This window comes from Chiloscyllium punctatum, chromosome 37 (genome assembly GCF_047496795.1).
Source record: "Chiloscyllium punctatum isolate Juve2018m chromosome 37, sChiPun1.3, whole genome shotgun sequence".
Classification (NCBI taxonomy): domain Eukaryota; kingdom Metazoa; phylum Chordata; class Chondrichthyes; order Orectolobiformes; family Hemiscylliidae; genus Chiloscyllium; species Chiloscyllium punctatum.
Window position 1 is genome coordinate 37,247,184 of NC_092775.1, and position 18,206 is coordinate 37,265,389.

At 42.6% G+C, this 18,206-nt stretch overlaps 2 protein-coding genes and 1 long non-coding RNA gene across 4 annotated transcripts in view; 1 reads left to right on the forward strand and 2 right to left on the reverse strand.

The window, feature by feature from the left end:
* The window catches only part of arfrp1 (ADP-ribosylation factor related protein 1), a 34,438-nt gene extending 34,102 nt beyond the window's left edge, over positions 1–336 (reverse strand). For both annotated transcript variants that reach the window (XM_072556590.1, XM_072556588.1), the window contains exon 1: positions 233–336. The gene's annotated coding sequence lies outside the window, so the exon portion shown is untranslated. The remainder of the gene's footprint in view (positions 1–232) is intronic.
* Positions 337–4,216: 3,880 nt separating this feature from the next.
* LOC140463001 (uncharacterized) lies at positions 4,217–5,879 on the reverse strand. The gene is made up of 2 exons (XR_011954570.1): positions 5,765–5,879; positions 4,217–4,570 (listed from the first exon to the last, which is right to left on the reverse strand). It is a non-coding gene; the product is annotated as an uncharacterized lncRNA (long non-coding RNA).
* Positions 5,283–18,206, forward strand: part of zgpat (zinc finger, CCCH-type with G patch domain) — a 30,331-nt gene continuing 17,407 nt past the window's right edge. The window contains exon 1 of the mRNA XM_072556591.1: positions 5,283–5,934. Coding sequence (XP_072412692.1) covers positions 5,390–5,934 — 545 coding nt within the window. The 5' untranslated portion in view covers positions 5,283–5,389. The remainder of the gene's footprint in view (positions 5,935–18,206) is intronic.

The window sequence follows — 18,206 nt, forward strand, 5'->3', positions numbered from 1 at the left end:
CAGATACACGATCCTGAGGAAAGAATTAGGACACCTTATAACGTTTAATTATTCGTGTTTAAAAATGTAAGAGAGTCCGACGCTCATAAAATTATCTGTCATACTCTGGATTTAATGACTATAACGAAGTATAAAACTTTTGAACATTCCTCTTGCATGCCCTAGAGTGATGATTCTCAATTTAGGAATCACCTTTTCGCTGCCAATAATGCCTGGTAAATGGATCTCTTACCTTTATACCTTTATATCCATTTAAATCATTCTGATATATGTCAGACTCCAAATTGTGAAAACGACACAAACCGGGAGTTTCCACTGATGAAACCGGATGTACTAGCGCCCCTTGGCCTTCTGGATGATGTAGTTATTCTGTCGCTTTCTTCTGAGTGAAGAAGGAGAATTAAAACTACAATGCCCATAATCCCTTGTGCCCCGGGGCGGGGAGGCTTGGCGATGATGAGGTAGACATGCGCAGAGCAAGCCCTCTGCCATTTTAAATTGTGAAAGGTCACAAATCATAAGTTGAGTGTAGACATTGCTTGACCTGCTGGGTATTTCTGATATTTTATACACGACATAATATTGTAGCATGCATGTATATTGAAAACAACATTTAAAAAATGTAATTCCAATGTAGGACTGATACAGTCCTCGGCAGAGGCCTCACCTTCATCCCCCTACGCTCCTGGATTAACGAGTTCAACACGTGGCGAGACATCGAACGATTAGATTAGATTATATTACTTACAGTGTGGAAACAGGCCCTTCGACCCAACAAGTCCACACTGACCCACCAAAGTGCGACCCACCCAGACCCATTCCCCTACATTTACCCCTTCGTCTAACACTACGGGCAATTTAACTTGGCCAATTCACCTAACCTGCACATTTTTTGGACTGTGGGAGGAAACCGGAGCACCCGGAGGAAAATTCTTCTGCTGCCTTTGCCTCCGCGCCTACTTCTTCAACAAGGATTCGCGCCCACCCTCTGACGACCCCTTCTCCCGCCTCCAACATACGCCATCCACCTGGATACCCCGTGCTGGCCTCTTACCTGCCCTCGATCTTTTCATAACCAACTGCCGCCGTGACATTAACCGCCTCAACCTCTCCACCCCCTCACCCACTCCAACCTCTCAGCCTCACAACACGCAGTCCTCCACTCCCTCCGCTCCACCCCAACCTCACCATCAAACCGGCGGACAAGGGAGGCACGGTAGTAGTTTGGCGCACCGATCTTTACACCGCTGAGGCTAAACATCAGCTCGCGGACACTTCCTCCAACTGCCCCCTTGACCATGACCCCACCTCCCACCACCAAACCATCATCTCCCAGACCATCCATAACCTCATCATCTCAGGGGATTTCCCATCCACCGCCTCCAACCTCATAGTCCCACAATCCCGCACCGCCCATTTCTACCTCCTGCCCAAAATCCACAAACCTGACTACCCCGGCCGACCCATTGTTTCAGCCTGCTCCTGCCCCACCGAACTCATCTCTGCATACCTCGACACGGTCCTGTCCCCCTTAGTCCAAGAACTCCCCACCTACGTTTGGGACACCACACACGCCCTCCACCTCCTCCATGATTTTCGCTTCCCCAGTCCTCAACGCCTTATCTTCACCATGGACATCCAGTCCTTGTACACCTCCATCCCCCACCACAAAGGACTCAAAGCCCTCCGCTTCTTCCTTTCCCACCGTACCAACCAGTACCCTTCCACTGACACCCTCCTTCGACTGACTGAACTGGTCCTCACTCTGAACAACTTCTCTTTCCAATCCTTCCACTTCCTCCAAACCAAAGGAGTAACCATGGGCACCCGCATGGGCCCCAGCTATGCCTGCCTCTTCGTAGGATATGTGGAACAGTCCATCTTCTGCAGCTACACTGGCACCACCCCCCACCTTTTCCTCCGCTACATCGATGACTGTATCAATGCTGCCTCGTGCTCCCACGAGGAGGTTGAACAGTTCATCCACTTTACTAGCACCTTCCACTCCAACCTCAAATTTACCTGGACCGTCTCAGACTCCTCCCTCCCCTTCCTAGACCTCTCCATTTCTATCTCGGGCAACCGAAGCAACACGGACATTTACTATAAACTGACTGACTCCCACAGCTACCTAGACTACACCTCCTCCCCCCCTACCCCCTGTAAAAACGCCATCCCATATTCCCAAATCTTTCGTCTTCGCCGCATCTGCTCCCAGGAGGACCACTTCCAATACCGAACAACCCAGATGGCCTCCTTCAAAGACCACAATTTCCCCCCAGACGTGGTCGACGATGCTCTCCACCGGATCTCCTCCACTTCCCATTCCTCCGCCCTTGAGCCCCGCCACTCCAATCACCACCAGGACAGAACTCCACTGGTCCTCACCTACCACCCCATCAACCTCCAGATACATTGTATCATCCGTCGTCATTTCCGCCACCTCCAAATGGACCCCACCACCAGGGCTATATTTCCCTCCCCTCCCCTCTCAGCATTCTGAAAAGACCACTCCCTCTGTGACTCCCTCGTCAGGTCCACACACCCCACCAACCCAACCTCCACTCCCGGCACCTTCCCCTGCAACCGCAAGAAATGCAAAACTTGCGCCCACACCTCCCCCCTTACTTCCCTCCAAGGCCCCAAGGGATACTTCCATATCCGCCACAAATCCATCTGCACCTCTACACACATCATTTACTGCATCCGCTGCACCCGATGTGGCCTCCTCTATATTGGGGAGACAGGCCGCCTACTTGCGGAACGTTTCAGAGAACACCTCTGGGACACCCGGACCAACCAACCCAACCACCCCGTGGCTCAACACTTCAACTCCCCCTCCCACTCCACCAATGACATGCAGGTCCTTGGCCTCCTCCATCGCCAGACCATAGCAACACGACGGCTGGAGGAAGAGCGCCTCATCTTCCACCTAGGAACCCTCCAACTACAAGGGATGAACTCAGATTTCTCCAGTTTCCTAATTTCCCCTCCCCCCACCTTGTCTCAGTCCCAACCCTCGAACTCAGCACCACCTTCCTAACCTGCAATCTTCTTCCTGACCTCTCCATCCCCACCCCACTCTGGCCTATCACCCTCACCTTAACCTCCTTCCACCTATCGCATTTCCAACGCCCCTCCCCCAGGTCCCTCCTCCCTACCTTTTATCTTAGCCTGCTTGGCACACTCTCCTCATTCCTGAAGAAGGCCTCATGCCCGAAACGTCGATTCTCCTGCTCCTTGGATGCTGCCTGACCTGCTGCACTTTTCCAGCAACACATTTTCAGCTCTGATCTCCAGCCTCTGCAGTCCTCACTTTCTCCTGATATGGATTTATTTCTACATGTAGGAGAGACCTTAACAGGGAATTGTGGAAAAGTCTTACCCCATAGAGCGGTTAGCACATGGAAATACTAATCAAAAAAGGTATTTGAGACAAATGCTGTAAACGCATTACAACAAAGGGTAGATGAGTATTTGAGAGGAAAATTATTAGAAAGTTGTGCTTTTAATGTGCATTGAGGTTGTCCATTAGAGTATAAATTTCAATTGGGCTGAATGGCCTGATTGTGTGCTCTATATTTTATGCAATAATAAACCAAACAAAATAAATCCTTTACATCTATTGAATTTATCTCCCTCAAGTTGCATGGAATTTCCCTGTTACAAGTTTGAATACATTACAGAGGTGGAAATTTTGAAAAAGAAACTTCAAAGTGCCATGGCTCTGACTCTGGAAAATAACGCATTTAACCATAAGACCATAAGACATAGGAGTGGAAGTAAGGCCATTCGGCCCATCGGGTCCACTCCGCCATTCAATCATGGCTGATGGGCACTTCAACTCCACATTTGAAAGGAGACTAGCTTTAGAAGAACAATCAGTTTACATCAGCTGTAATACCAGTAGAACAGCAAGACTGCCAGAGGAACCATGGAACACATTTCATGGATTTAAACTTCTTTACAACTTCACCTCTATCACCCTTTTAACTTGTGTTCTGGATGCTACAGCATGTGCATCTGTAAATAGTGACCACCAGAGATCATTGACACCACCTGAGGATACAAGTGTGGTTTAAAATCTCATCTGAGAAAGAAATGATATTACAATGACTTAGACAAATTTTCAATAATAAAGAAAATAAATAAAAGAGACAATGTGGTTATGATATTAGACTTAAAATCCAGAAAAAAAAACATGAAAAATCCCATCTCACAATGACAATTGATAATTTATTTTTTTAATTTTGTAAATACAAAGCTGGCAAAAGTGAAAAGAATTATTTAATTTGCTTATCTATTTAAAGGACAGAAGTCCTTTATGTTACCCCAGCTGAACATTTATTTCTTGATCAAACAATTTTTGTTCACTTTATTAAAAATATATACCCTTGTAAACAGATTAATTAGTCAGTATTGCTGCAACATTAATTTCCAAATCATCAGCTTATTTGTTCCTTCCATGAATGCTGCACATTTTTCTTTCTGTTTTTCGTTTGGATCATGCATCTTTCAACTCCTGGCTGTTTGCGGTATCTTGCTATGTTGTTGCCTTGAATGCATGTGACTGTATTTGAAGAAAGTAGTCAGTGATTAATATTTAGGGTGTCTTGAAACAGAAAAGATGCTATTTAAGCAAACTTTATTTAATGAAATACGTGGAATTAGAGGGTGACGTCAGGACATGGAATGGAATTAAAACAGAAGATGGGCAGAAATTTAGAAAAAAAAGTAGATGATACCAAAAATTTTGGGTAGAAATGAAAATAAACCATGGAAAGTAGAAGTGCAACATTTTGGAAATTTTTGCAAGGTTTGTAGCTCAGGTTGAGGTTTAGGGTGTAGGTTTGCTGGCTGAGCTGTAGGTTTGATACCCAGACGTTTCATTACCTGGTTAGGTAACATCATCAGTGGTGACCTCCAAGTGAAGCTTCACTTGGAGGTCGCCACTGATGATGTTACCTAACCAGGTAAGGAAACGTCTGGATATGAAACCTACAGCTCAGCCAGCAAACCTACACCCTAAATTTTGGAAATGTAAGAGTAGGGTTTATTGTGATGTTCTCCCTGCTCCTAATTGAAAGCTGAACTATTTCTCCAGGTGCATGGCAATGTGACCTTTTGTTATAAATTCTGTGTCTTATGGTCCTGCTCCATATCCACCTGATAAAGGAGCACCGCTCCGAAAGCTGGTGCTTCCAAATAAACCTATTGGACTATAACCTGGTGTTGTATGATTTTTGAACATTTTTCCCCAGTGTGAGTTCAGCCGCAGGTCAGAGGTTGCTCGCTGCCTTTTCCTTCCGGAGTTATTGTCCCTGTTGAGGGATGGCGGCGGGAGCTGAACAATTTTGATCGCTGTCAGTGTGGCTCTGTAGCGCTGGCCATGGACGAGGCGAGCCTGGAGGCGGCCATCGAGGTGTACAAGGCCCAGCTGCAGCAGGTGGAGGCGGCGCTGGGATCCGGGGCCCAAGCCGATGCTCAGGCCGACCTGCTCCAGCTCCAGGCCGACCTGCAGCAGTTGGTCGCCCTGACCGAGTCCAGCCTCCTATCGGTCCGCAAGAGCCAGCTCCTGGAGCAGCTACAGCGAGGCGCCTCGTCGCCGGAGCCCGAGGCCCAGCCGGGGCTCGACGCCGAATACGCCGCTTTCCAGGCGGCCCTGGGCGAGGCCGAGGGGAGCCGGGAGCCGGGGAGCGGCGATGAGGCCGAGGCCGAGGCCGAGGCTGAGGAGATGAGCGGCGCCAAGGTGCGGGCTCCTTACCGCCCTGCCTGGGGCCCTGTGCAGTATCACAACGCCATGGTGGTGGGTGTGGAGGCTGACCAGCAGCCCGAGCCCACAGTCCGTGTCCTGTGGATCCACCCCACCCAGAGAGCCATGAAACCCTGCCCCTTCTACCTGAGTGGGAGCTGCCGCTTCCTGGACTCATGCAGGTAACTCAGGAAGGGAAGGCTCAACACATGGAAAAACATCATTGGGGGGAGTTCATAGTTAGGGTCGGTCATAATCGCTGGTACAACCCACAAAAACATTCAGGAGCACATTACCAAGACGCTGGAGAAACCCGGCAGATCTGCCAGCATCTATGGAGGAAAAACAGAGTTAACGTTTTGAATCCAGTGACCCTTCCAAACGTTAACTCTGCTCTCTCTCTCTTAGATGTTACCAGACCTGCTGAGTTTCTCCAGCAATTTCTGCTTTCATTTCAGATTTTCAACATCTAAGGTTTAATTTTAGAGTTCGTGATATGTTTACCTCCTACAGGAGTAATTGAGACACATGGTGTTGAGGAGATGTTACTTAAAAAAGGCTAGTGCAATGAATATGAGGTAATGCATGAAGAATGATGAGGTTATGCTCGTATGGAGCACCATAGGCAAGTTGGCCAAATGTTATTGAGCTGAAAGAGTTAGGTTGATCTACCTCAAAGGCTGCAGAACTGTGCATACTGATAAATATGCATTTTACAGTTGTATATCTATTTAAACATGATATAGTCTCAGTTTTGTTAAGAGTGGCCACAAATTCAAAAATAAATTATGGAAATAATCATTCTCATTCTCAGCAGGTTCATAGGCTGTGACTAGAAGGGTGCTGCAAGGATTAGTGCTTGGATCCCAGCTATATATATTGGGCATGAGGACCGAATTTAATATTTCCAAGTTTATTCATGACACCAAACTAGGTGGTAATGTGAGTTGTGAGGATGATGCACAGAGGCTTCAAGGATATTTAGATCGGCTGAAAATGAATGGTACTTGGAATATCATGTGGAAAGTGTGAAGCTATTCATTTTAGTAGGAAAAACAGAAAGGCAAAGTTTTATGTGGTGAGAATGAGAAACGTTGATATTAAAATAGATCTGGGTAACCTGTTGTATATCACTGAAAGTAATGTACAGAGTCAGCAGGCAGTTGGGAAGGCTAATGATATGTTAGTTTTGTTGCAACAGGATTTTGCAGGAGTCATGCTGCAATTATATAGAGCCTTGGTGAGACTGCACCTTGCATATTGTGTGTAGTTTTGTTTCATTTCCTCAGGGATGATACACTTGGCCATTGTGGTATATAAAGCAAATATTCATCAGACTTATTCCTTAGTGGGTAGAATTTAGATTAGGTTAGATTCCTGACCATGTGGAAACAAACCCTTCGGCCCAACAAGACCACACAATGCACCTAACAACTATGGACAGTTTAACATGGCCAATTCACCTTTGGAATGTGGGAGGAAACCGGAGCACCCGGAGGAAACCCACGCAGATACGGTGACAATGTGCTGGAATCAAACCGGGACCCTGGTGCTGTGAGGCAGCAGTGCTAACCACTGAGCCACCGTGCCGCCCATTGTCTTAGGAGGACAGATTGAGGGGACTGGACCTATATTTTAAGAGTTCAGAAGAATGAGATTGATCATATTGAAGCATATAAAATATTTACAAGACTTATCACAGTTGATGCAGGAAGGTGTATCTATAACAAAGGACCAGTCTCAAAATAGGAGGTTGTCCATTTGGGACTAAGATGAGGATGAAGTTTTTCACTTGGTGAATTATTTTTTTAAGAGAGCTGTGGAGGGTCAGTCATTGATCATATTAAAGACAGAAATATTTCTAGATCTAAAATACATCAAGGGATATGTGGATTGTGTGGCAAAATAGTATTGAGGTAGATGGTCAGCCATGATTTGATTGAATGGTGGAACAGGCTTGATGAGCCAAATCAATGCTTAAAATATATAGTGGCAGTGGGTGAATGCATTTTCCATAATCACAAGAAAATATAATAGGGTGGCTGATCAGTGAAAAGTTGCTCTTGTATATAGATTGTAAGGAGTGTCTCTAATCAGAGGCTAGCTGTCTTGTGCATGCTGTTGTTAGGCTCACTTCTATCAATAGTACAGTAGTGAGAAAGCTGCAAAGGGGTGGGGGAGACAAGGGATAGCATAGTCTACAAAGAGGCAGGGGGAAGGTTTGCAAATGGATTGGAGGGCGAAGGCGTTTAGGGCTATGCAAAGGGACTGAGTAGGTGGGAAGCTGGGGACATGGATTTAGGTGGGAAAAGGAGGTTCTGAGGGCAGTCAAAGACCAGAGGCATCTGAAGGGGCAACAAGGGAGGTGGGAGTGGCAGGGAGGAAACTGGTGTTGCGAAGAGAGCAGGCTGCTAACTGGGAAAATCACAAGATAATAAAATACTTGCAAACAAATTTGGAATTCCCTTGTTCAGTGCTGCATATGTTCAGGAGATTTTTGCAAAAATTGCAGCAGATATTATTGTGATGAACATAAGAGCTAGGAGTAGGCCATTGGCCCTTCGAGCCTGCTCCACCATTCAGTAAGCTCATGGCTGATCTTTTGTGGCCACAGCTCCACTTACCCGCCCTCTCACCATAACCCTTAATTCCTTTGCTGTTCGAAAAAATGATCTATTTTTAGCTTTTAAAATATTTACTGAGTGAGCCTCAACTACTTCACTTGGCAGGGAATTCCACAGATTCACAACCCTCTGGGTGAAGAAGTTCCTTCTCAATTCAGTCCTAAATCTGCTCCCCCTAATTTTGAGGCTATGCCCTCTTGTCCCAGTTTCACCCATCAGCGGAAACATCCTCTCTACTTGTATCTTATCTGTTCCCATCATAACTTTATATGTTTCTATATGATCCCCACCCATTCTTCTAAATTCCAAGGAATATAATCACAGTCTACTGAGCCTCTTCTCATAAGCCAACCCCCGCAACTTCTGAATCAATCTAGTGAACCTCCTCTGCACTCCCTCTAGTCCCTGTGCATTCGTTCTCAAGTAGGGGCAATCCAGAACTAGAAGGCATAAGTTTAGGGTGAGAGGGGAAAGATATAAAAGGGACCTAAAGGGCAACCTTTTCACACGGAGGGTGGTGCATGTATGGAATGAACTGCTAGAGGAAGTGGTGGAGGCTAGTACAATTACAGCATTTAAAAGGTATCTGGATGGGTATATGAATAGGAAGGGTTTAGAGGGATATGGGCCAAGTGCTGGCAAATGGGACTCGATTAGTTTAGGGTATCTGGTCGGTATGGATGAGTTGGACTAAAAGGTCTGTTTCCATGCTGTACATCTCTATGACTCTGTGTGGCCTCACCAACAACCGATACAGCTGCAGCATAACTTCCCTGCTTTAAAAACTCAATCCCTTTAGTAATGAAGGACAAAATTCCATTTGCCTTCTTAATTACCTGTTATACCTGCAGACCAACCTTCTGTGATTCATGCACAAGGACAGCCAACTGCATTTGCACAGCAGCATGCTGCAATTTTTTACCATTCAAGTATTAATCCTTTTTACTGTTATTCCTACCAAAATGGATAACTTCACATTTATTAACATTGTACTCCATCTGCCAGCCCTTAACTCACTCACTTAAACTATCTGTGTCCCTCTGCAAACTTTCAAAGTCCTCTGCTAATTTTGTTCTACCACTCATCTTAGTGTCATCCACAAACTCTTGGTTGTTAAATTTAACACTGAGGTGAAGTAAGTAGGGTTAGTCACTGCCTGGTTGAAATATTCCAGCTTTGAATATGCAATTACTACGTATTAGCTATAACTTCGCTTTTCTGGAGGATGTATTTAGGGTGAAAGCTTCTTGTGTATAGAAGTATGTCAGTTATTTTGATGAAAGGAACATTGCTGACTTTTATCATTGTGCAATTTAAATACCGTGTCTATAAAATTAATGATTTGGAGGTGTTGGTGTTGGAATGGGGTGTATAAAGTTAAAAATCATGCAACACCAGGTTTATTTGGAAGCCCTAGCTTTTGGAGCACTGCTCCTTCATCAGGTGGTTGTGGAGTGTAAGATCGTAGGATACAGAATTTATAGCAAATGTTTACAGTGTGATGTAGCTGAAATTATATATTGAAAAAGACCTGGATTGTTTGTTAAGTCTCCTCTTTAGAATGGGCGAATTGGTTTTAGTTCTTTCATATGTAAGTTACATTCTTAATTGAACTTTAACAGTAGGTGCCATGTTGGCCCAGATATTGCATTGAAGATGTGAAGTGCCCTGTGTGAGGTTGCCTGTGCCCCAGTGTTCAGACTAATTCTAATCTAAAAAAGGGATTTACAGAATCTTACATGGATTTATTAAGTTTTTGAGCAAAATACATCATTCTGCAAGTATAAATTCACCCACAAACTTATACATGTGGGTGTATGCGTGCAGAGGAGGGTGGGGGGGTAGTATGTGTGTGAGGGTGTGTGTGAGTGCTTCCAAATAAACCTGTTGGACTGTAGTCTGGAGTTGTGTGGTTTTTAACTGTATAAAATTAATGCTTTCTTTGTCTGTTGTGGCTTTAAGTTTAATGGAAAATTGATAACACTGTAAATATTAATGGATTTTTCTAATTCTGTGAGAGTCCAGTTACTGGGTTGGGGGTTGGGAATGGAGAGAATGGATTCACAGGACAGCCTCTGAAGAGTCATCCCAAGGAATTGATGGCCTAGTGGTATTATCGCTGGACTGTTACTCAAGATGGTTAGATAAAGTTCTGGGGACCATTGTTCAAATCCTGCCATGGCAGATGGTGGAATTTGAATTCAATAAATATCTGGAATAAAAACTTAATGACTGCTATATATATCCATTGCCAATTATTGGGAAAAAGCTATCTGGTTTAGTAATGTCCTTTAGGGAAAGAAAACTGGTTGACTCTCAACTGCCCTCTGGGCAATTAGGGGTGAGCACTAAATGCTGCCTAGCCAGCGATACTCTCATTCCGTGAATGAATAAAAAGAAAAAAAAATTGATAAGGGGGAGTCCTTTGATGTACTGTACTTGGATTTCCAGAAGACATTTGACAAAGTGGCTTGGAAATGTTGTTGAAAGTAGACACTCATGGTGTAGGGAGTGATTTATTTGCAAAGATAGAAGACTGGCTAGCCAGAAAAAAAAAGAGTTTATGTGTAAATTCATTTATTTTTCAACAGATTGGCAAGATGTGACTGTTGGGTCTCCATCTTTTCCAATTTAATTTTAAAGATGGTGAATGGCAGGTGGAGTTTAATTTGGATAAGTGCAAGTATTGCATTTTGGTAAAACAAGTAGTGGTAGGACTTTAGCAATTTAAAATTTGGGCTGTGGGTGGTGTTGTAGAGCAGTGTGACCTTGAGGTTCAGATACATTATTCTTTGAACTTTGTGTCACGTGAAAATGGAGTGGTTAGGATGTTTAGCATGCTTGCCTTCATTGCTCAGATCTTTTGAGTACAGGAGTTGGGATGTCGTGTTGAGGTTGTACAGGACGTTGGTGAAGCTTCTTCTGGAGTACTGTGTTCAGGTCTGATCTCCCTGTTGTAGGAAGGATAGAAAAGATTTACCAGAATGTTGCTGGGATTGGCGGGTTTGAGTTCTAAAAATAGGCTGGGATGTTTTTTTTTACTGAAGTGTAGGAGATTGAGGTTTATAATGTCCTGAGGTACAGTTAACGTGAATGGCAGGTGTCTTTTTCCCAGGATGGAGGATTTCAGAACTAGGGGGCATATTTTTAAGATGAAAAGAGAAGAAGAGCAACTTTTTTCACAGTTTTTTTGTGTGGAAAAGTATTCGATGCAGATATAGTTACAATGTTTAAAAGACATTTGGATAAGTCCATGAATAAGAGAGGTTTGCAGGGATATGGTCCAAACATAGGTAGTTGGGGCTAGTTTAGTTTGGGATTATGGTCGGCGTGGACTTGTTGGACAGAGGGTCTGTTTCGATACTGTACGACTCTAAATGCTGCATAATTCAACACAAACATAGAAAGCAATGATACTACATGCCTGCATTTTCTAATAAAAGGTAGTAAGAATCTGAAAATAGACCTCAAAAATCAGAGTAATGCTCAAGAGTAAAACTCGAAATGAGGGAAATTGGCCTCCTTCTGATCCTGTGATGCGTATATATGAACAATGTATTAGCATACAAGTCAGCAGCGAGAGAAAGTCACTTGAAACACAATCTTCTAGATATCCTATCAAGATGTTGTTGTGGTTCTGTTCGCCGAGCTGGGAATTTGTCTTGCAAACGTTTCGTCCCCTGTTTAGGTGACATCCTCAGTGCTTGGGAGCCTCCTGTGAAGCTTCACAGGAGGCTCCCAAGCACTGAGGATGTCACCTAGACAGGGGACGAAATGTTTGCAAGACAAATTCCCAGCTCGGCGAACAGAACCACAACAACGAGCACCCGAGCTACAAATCTTCTACCAAACTTTGAATCCTATCAAGATGAAAGACAAAACTGAAACCATGCATTTGAGTTATCAGTAATATTACCTCAGTGTTTGTGGCTGTGTCAGCTGCTGCTTCCTACCCTTTCCTAAAAACGTGTTTACCTTTGCCCTAGTCTTTTATTGCTCCAGCTTCACCCCCTCACACCAATCATAATCAACTAATTTCTGCTGTACTTGTTTCTTCATCCAACTATCTTGACCCAGTACTAACTAACTAACTTATTAAAGTTCCTTTACAAAGGCAACATTTTCCTTACCTTCAAAACTGTCATCATTAGTTGCTTCCTCAAAGAATGTTACAAATCCCATTGCCCACAAAATCAACACCTCTCTTTCTTTTCTTTAAATAATTTGAATATATTGTCACCAAAATTCCTTGTTCACCTTTTCCATGACTGTTTAGATGCTGTCAAATTACCTTCCCCTTGTAGTACATTACTGAGATTTTTCTGGATATCCTTTGCAAATTACAGCTTTGACTTGGTAGAGCTCCATAACTTATTCCGAGTGTTTGACACGATCAACCATTCCAAACACTACTTCCATGAGCTCCATCTTTGTTCAAGTGTCCATGCATAGTTCCCCTTTCCTCCAGTGTGGACTGGGCATCTTTAATATTGGCTTTTCCTATTATCTTCAGAATGCCACGCAATTCATTTTTTCGGTCTTTTAATTAATGTTTGTGTTTAGCAACATTCAGTTTCTTTGGCATTGATGATACTGTATGGTGGCCTCACCACTATCTCACTTGATTTCATGATCATCTCATTACTGGGTTAAGTGTCAAAAAGTGTGGTGCTGGAAAAGAGAGTTGATGGAGTATAAACTCTTCATCAGAAAAGCCAATATTCTGAAGAAGAGCTTATGCTCAAAACATTGATTCTCCAGCTCCTTGGATTCTGCCTGACCGGCTGTGCTTTTCCAGCACCACACTTTTTGACTCTGATCTCCAGCATCTGCAGTCTTCTCATTCTCCTTATTATCTGGCTTACTCAGTATAAATATGTTAGAGCATTGGGGTACTGAATGTGTCCTGCTATTCCTCTATCTATTCTCTCTAATAGAGATGAAAGGGAGGCACGGTGGCTCAGTGGTTAGCACTGCTGCCTCGCAGCACCAGGGTCCCAGATTCAATTCCAGTCTCGGGCGACTGTCTGTGTGGAGTTTGCACATTCTCCCCGTGTCTGCGTGGGTTTCCTCTGGGTGCTCCGGTTTCCTCTGTCAGTACAAAGATGTGCAGGTCAGGTGAATTGGCCATGCTAAATTGCCCATAGTGTTAGGTGCATTAGTTGGAGGGGGATGGGTTGCTCTTCGGAGGGTCGGTGTGAATTTGTTGGGCCAATGAGCCTGTTTCTACACTGTCGGTAATCTAATCTATCACCTCTGCATTATTGCCCTTGCCTCAAACTCACTGTCATTGAGACCCTTGTTCAGACATTATCTCCACATATTTCTTGTTTAAAGTCTTTCTTGTTGACTTTCTGGTTTCTTTAGATGCAAACTCGGTCATATAAAACTCTAGATTAAAATATTTTCCTTTAATTGAATGTTCCTGCAATGAAATAGGAATGTAAAGCATCATACATGTACCACTGTTTTTCTTGACAAGAACCACCGCATCTAATTCCATACTTCAGCTTATACTTTCATACTTCTCCATCCTTCTTTGGTGTCATATTTTTCAAAGTATTATGCAAAACACTATTGGAAAAAAATTGCGAAATCTGCTCCAAACATTAATTTGCAGTAAAGCAAAGCAGTTTGTAGCAACTTTTTATACAAAGACATTTTCTAATCTTGTTTAATTTTTTCTTTATTCACATTAACATGCTGACTACTTCTTCATCAAAATGTTCACAATTTTGAAGACATTAATTTGTGGGAAATGGTGGCATGCTGGTAATGTTATTGGATTAGTATCCACAAGCCCAGCCTAACTGTCATGATTTCAAATGCTATCATAGTAGCAGGTGAAATGTAAATGCAATTAATAGTCATGGAACAAACCTAAAGGTTAATCTCAGCAATAGTGACTGTGAAACTATTATCAATTTTTGTAAAAAAAACTATCTAGTTCATAAATATCCTTCATGGAAGGAAATTTGCCATGCTTTCCTGATCTGGCCAATGTGTGACACCGTGCAAAACAGTGCAAAACAAATGCACTGAAAAATGAGCAATAAATGATGGCCTTCCACTGGCTTTCATATCCCATGAAAGAGTAAAGAAAAACTCAATTCTCTTATTCACTATACCAGATTGTAGAAAACCAAGCTAATGTCTGAATCCTTGCTTCACAAATTAAGCCAGATAATATTGCTGAATGTCTTACATTGTTTTTATATCTTTCCTTTTTAACTGAATGTCCAAAATTTCAGAAACAAAAACATAAATTGCTGTAAAACCTCAGCAGGTCTTGCAGCATCTGTAGAGAGAAGACAGGGTTAACGTAACATAAAAGGTGACCCTTTTTCAAAATGTTACTCTGCTTTCTCTCCTCAGATGCTGCCAAACCTAATGAGTTTTTTCAACAATTTCTGTTTTTATTTCTGATTTCCAGTATCCATGGTTCTTTGTTTTTTTTAATGCAGATACAGGTTGTTCTGCTATAACGCGATTGATGAATTGGGGGCAGTGTTTCTAAAAAGCATACCTTTTAAAACGTGTATTGGCTGTGACACTATTACATTGCCAAGACTTTAAGTGGTGTTTCTAAAGTGCAATTTTTCTATAATATGGAGTTGCACAAGAACGCAATCATCACGTTATAGAACTATCTGTAGGCTGTGTTAAACATTTGCAGTACTAAGTGATCAATTGAATTGGTCTATGGGTATATTTCATGCTGTCATTGAGGCTGTCATTAAATAAATACAAGATGTCCTGGACTAACATGCTAATTAAAATGACTCCTATTTCCTGCATTACTTCTTTGTTTTGTATTCTGAGTACAGAACAAAGGATTTCATTTTCCTTTAGTTTTGTGTTTATCGACAAATGTTATTGCTTTGAATAGTGTATGTTCCTGCACACCAAAATTGCACTTTTCTACCTATTTAGAATGTCGAGTCGCTCTCGCTCATTTGTGATGCCTGCTGTCCCCTTCAGCACATCCAAAATGCACTTGCTCTTTTCCAGATCACTCTGTAGTCCCAATATATTTTTCACCAGTCCTCCAATACCAGGCTTTTCTGCATTATTACTACCTCACTCTCTGTTATGCCCAAAGTTCTCAAGTTCGCTTCCTGACAATCTTTAATATAGTCCTCAAAATTCTTAAACTGTCCTTTTGATCATTTGTCCTAAAATAATTTCCTTCTGTTTTGTGTAAATTTTAGTCTTGAATATGTACCTGTGAAACACCCATGTCCAACATTTGCTCTTTTACAGCTCCCTCTCTAGCCCCAATATATTTTGTACCGTATATTTCACCAGTGTTCTAATACTAGGCTTTTCTGCATTGCTACCTCACTGTGTTGTACCTAGGACAATGGAATTTTCCATCCCATCAGGAGTTTGAGTTTACTGATTCCATTTGCCCCATCCAAGTTCCCACTCAGAAGCAGATTTGGATATTTTATTTGTTTGGAACCTTTAATTCCAACTGCATTCTCTCCAACACAAAGAACTCGTAATTGCATATCGCTCATCTCTGCCCAAACTGCACTAAGATTCCTGTCCCTGCTTTCTTAACTGCAGAATAAACTATCCCTTCACCTTTTGGTTTCCTGCCATCTTCTCTCTCTTAATAAACTTATCAAAATTCTGTTGCTTACATCAAAGCCTTCCCAAGTCCCGTTCACTTACTTATGCCCTCTGATTGCTATTGATTCCCAGCCTCCCAACGATTTTTTTCACAATCTTGTGTTAAGATTCATCCATGTCCCAGAAATTTGGCATTCCTGTAACTGCCACCTCTTATGCATTCTGTGCTACTTTCCTTTTCCCTACTCGGTATCGCTAGCAGCAGTGCCTTTGACCACTTATACCCAAAGATCTAGAGTTCGCTTCCTGACCCAGTCTTTAAAATAATCTCCAAAATTTTCAAACTGTCCTTTTGAACCCTAGTCCTAAAATAATTTCTTTCTGTTTTGTGTACATCTTTAGTCTTGAATAAATACCTGTGAAACACCCTAGCATATTTACTATGTAAATATAACTTGTCATTGCCTCAGCCCTACTCTCCCTAAGTCCAAATTTTTGTTCATCCTTCTGCTTGCCAGTTCATAGAGTCATAGAGATGTACAGCATGGAAACAAACCCTTCGGTCCAACCCATCCATGCGGACCAGATATCCTAACCCAATCTAGTCCCACTTGCCAGCACCCGGCCCATATTCCTCCAACCCTTCCTATTCATATACCCATCCAAATGCCTTTTTAATGTTGCAATTCTACCAGCCTCCACCGCTTCCTCTGGCAGCTCATTCCATACATGTACCACCCTCTGTGTGAAACAGTTGCCCCTTAGGTCTCTTTTATATCTTTCCTCTCTCACCCTAAACCTATGCCCTCTAGCTCTAGACTCCCCGACCCCAGGGAAAAGACTTTGTCTATTTACCCTATCCATGCCCTTCATAATTTTGTAAACCTCTATAAGGTCACCCCTCAGCCTGCAATGCTCCAGGGAAAACAGCCCCAGCCTATTCAGCCTCTCCCTATGGATCAAATCCTCCAACACTGGCAACATCCTTGTAAATCTTTTCTGTACCCTTTCAAGTTTCACAACATCTTTCTGATAGGAAGGAGACCAGAATTGCACACAATTTTCCAACAGTGGCCTAACCAATGTCCTGTACAGCCACAACATGACCTCCCAATTCTTGTACTCAATACTCTGACCAATAAAGGAAAGCATACCAAACGCTGCCTTCACTATCCTATCTACCTGTGACTCCACTTTCAAGGAGCTATGAACCTGCACTCCAAGGTCTTTGTTCAGCAACACTCCCTAGGACCTTACCATTAAATGTATAAGTCCTGCTAAGAATTGCTTTCCCAAAATGCTATTTCTCTTCTGCAAATATATGGGGACTTAACTTATAAAAATCCCATTTATTATGTCTAATTTAGTAGCAATCCTGGCTGTTGTATATAAAATTAATATATATAGATTTTCATTTCAAGGCTTTGTTATACTTTATCCTATACTGCTAAAGTTTTGAGGAGAAAAGCATTTGACTTACTGAAAATTAGGCCTTTCCTTTGTACATGTTTATCAGTACTTTTTCATATCTTAATGTGTGTTGCAGTTGCACTTACTTCTGATTAGCTTCAATATTAATTTTCAATCACAAGATCTCCAAAGTATTTACTTACTCTTGCAAGCTGAGGAAGTTGTTACTGCAAAATGCAGTCTTTATTCTTTACATATGCCTGAGAAGCTCTGCAATTTGTGATAATGAGCATTCGAGCTGCTGGTCGTGTCAGATTTCAGCCCTGACTGATCTCCGTTTTTAAGCAAACTTTGTTTTTATAACTTAATGTCAGGTAGGTGACCAGATGCCCTGATAGTAGGGACAGTCACAGATTTTCATTAAATATTCCAGTGTCCTAACAGATTCCAAAAAGTCGCTTGTGTTGTGGTTTTAATCTTTTCCGTCTTTGTCAAATATAAACTGAGTTGGTCGCGGGGTAGTAGGATATGAGATTTTGTCCTTCTTATAGAATAAATAGACTTTGTCAATTTATCCTATCCATGCCCCTCATAAGCACCTATCACGTATTGTACTCTATTCCCTCTACCCCTCCAATGTCGCCATAAGGGTTGTCCCTACCATTTTGTCAATGACAGCACCATTGTTAATGACTCCTTATTTAGGTGATGTATTGAGTAAGTTTGCTAACCCTCACTGGACACTCTCCAAGAGATTTCATAACATGATCGACCATCTTCAACTGACCCATTTCTGTGTTCCTTCCATTCATCACCGATTATCTTAATAATTTTGGAGCTCC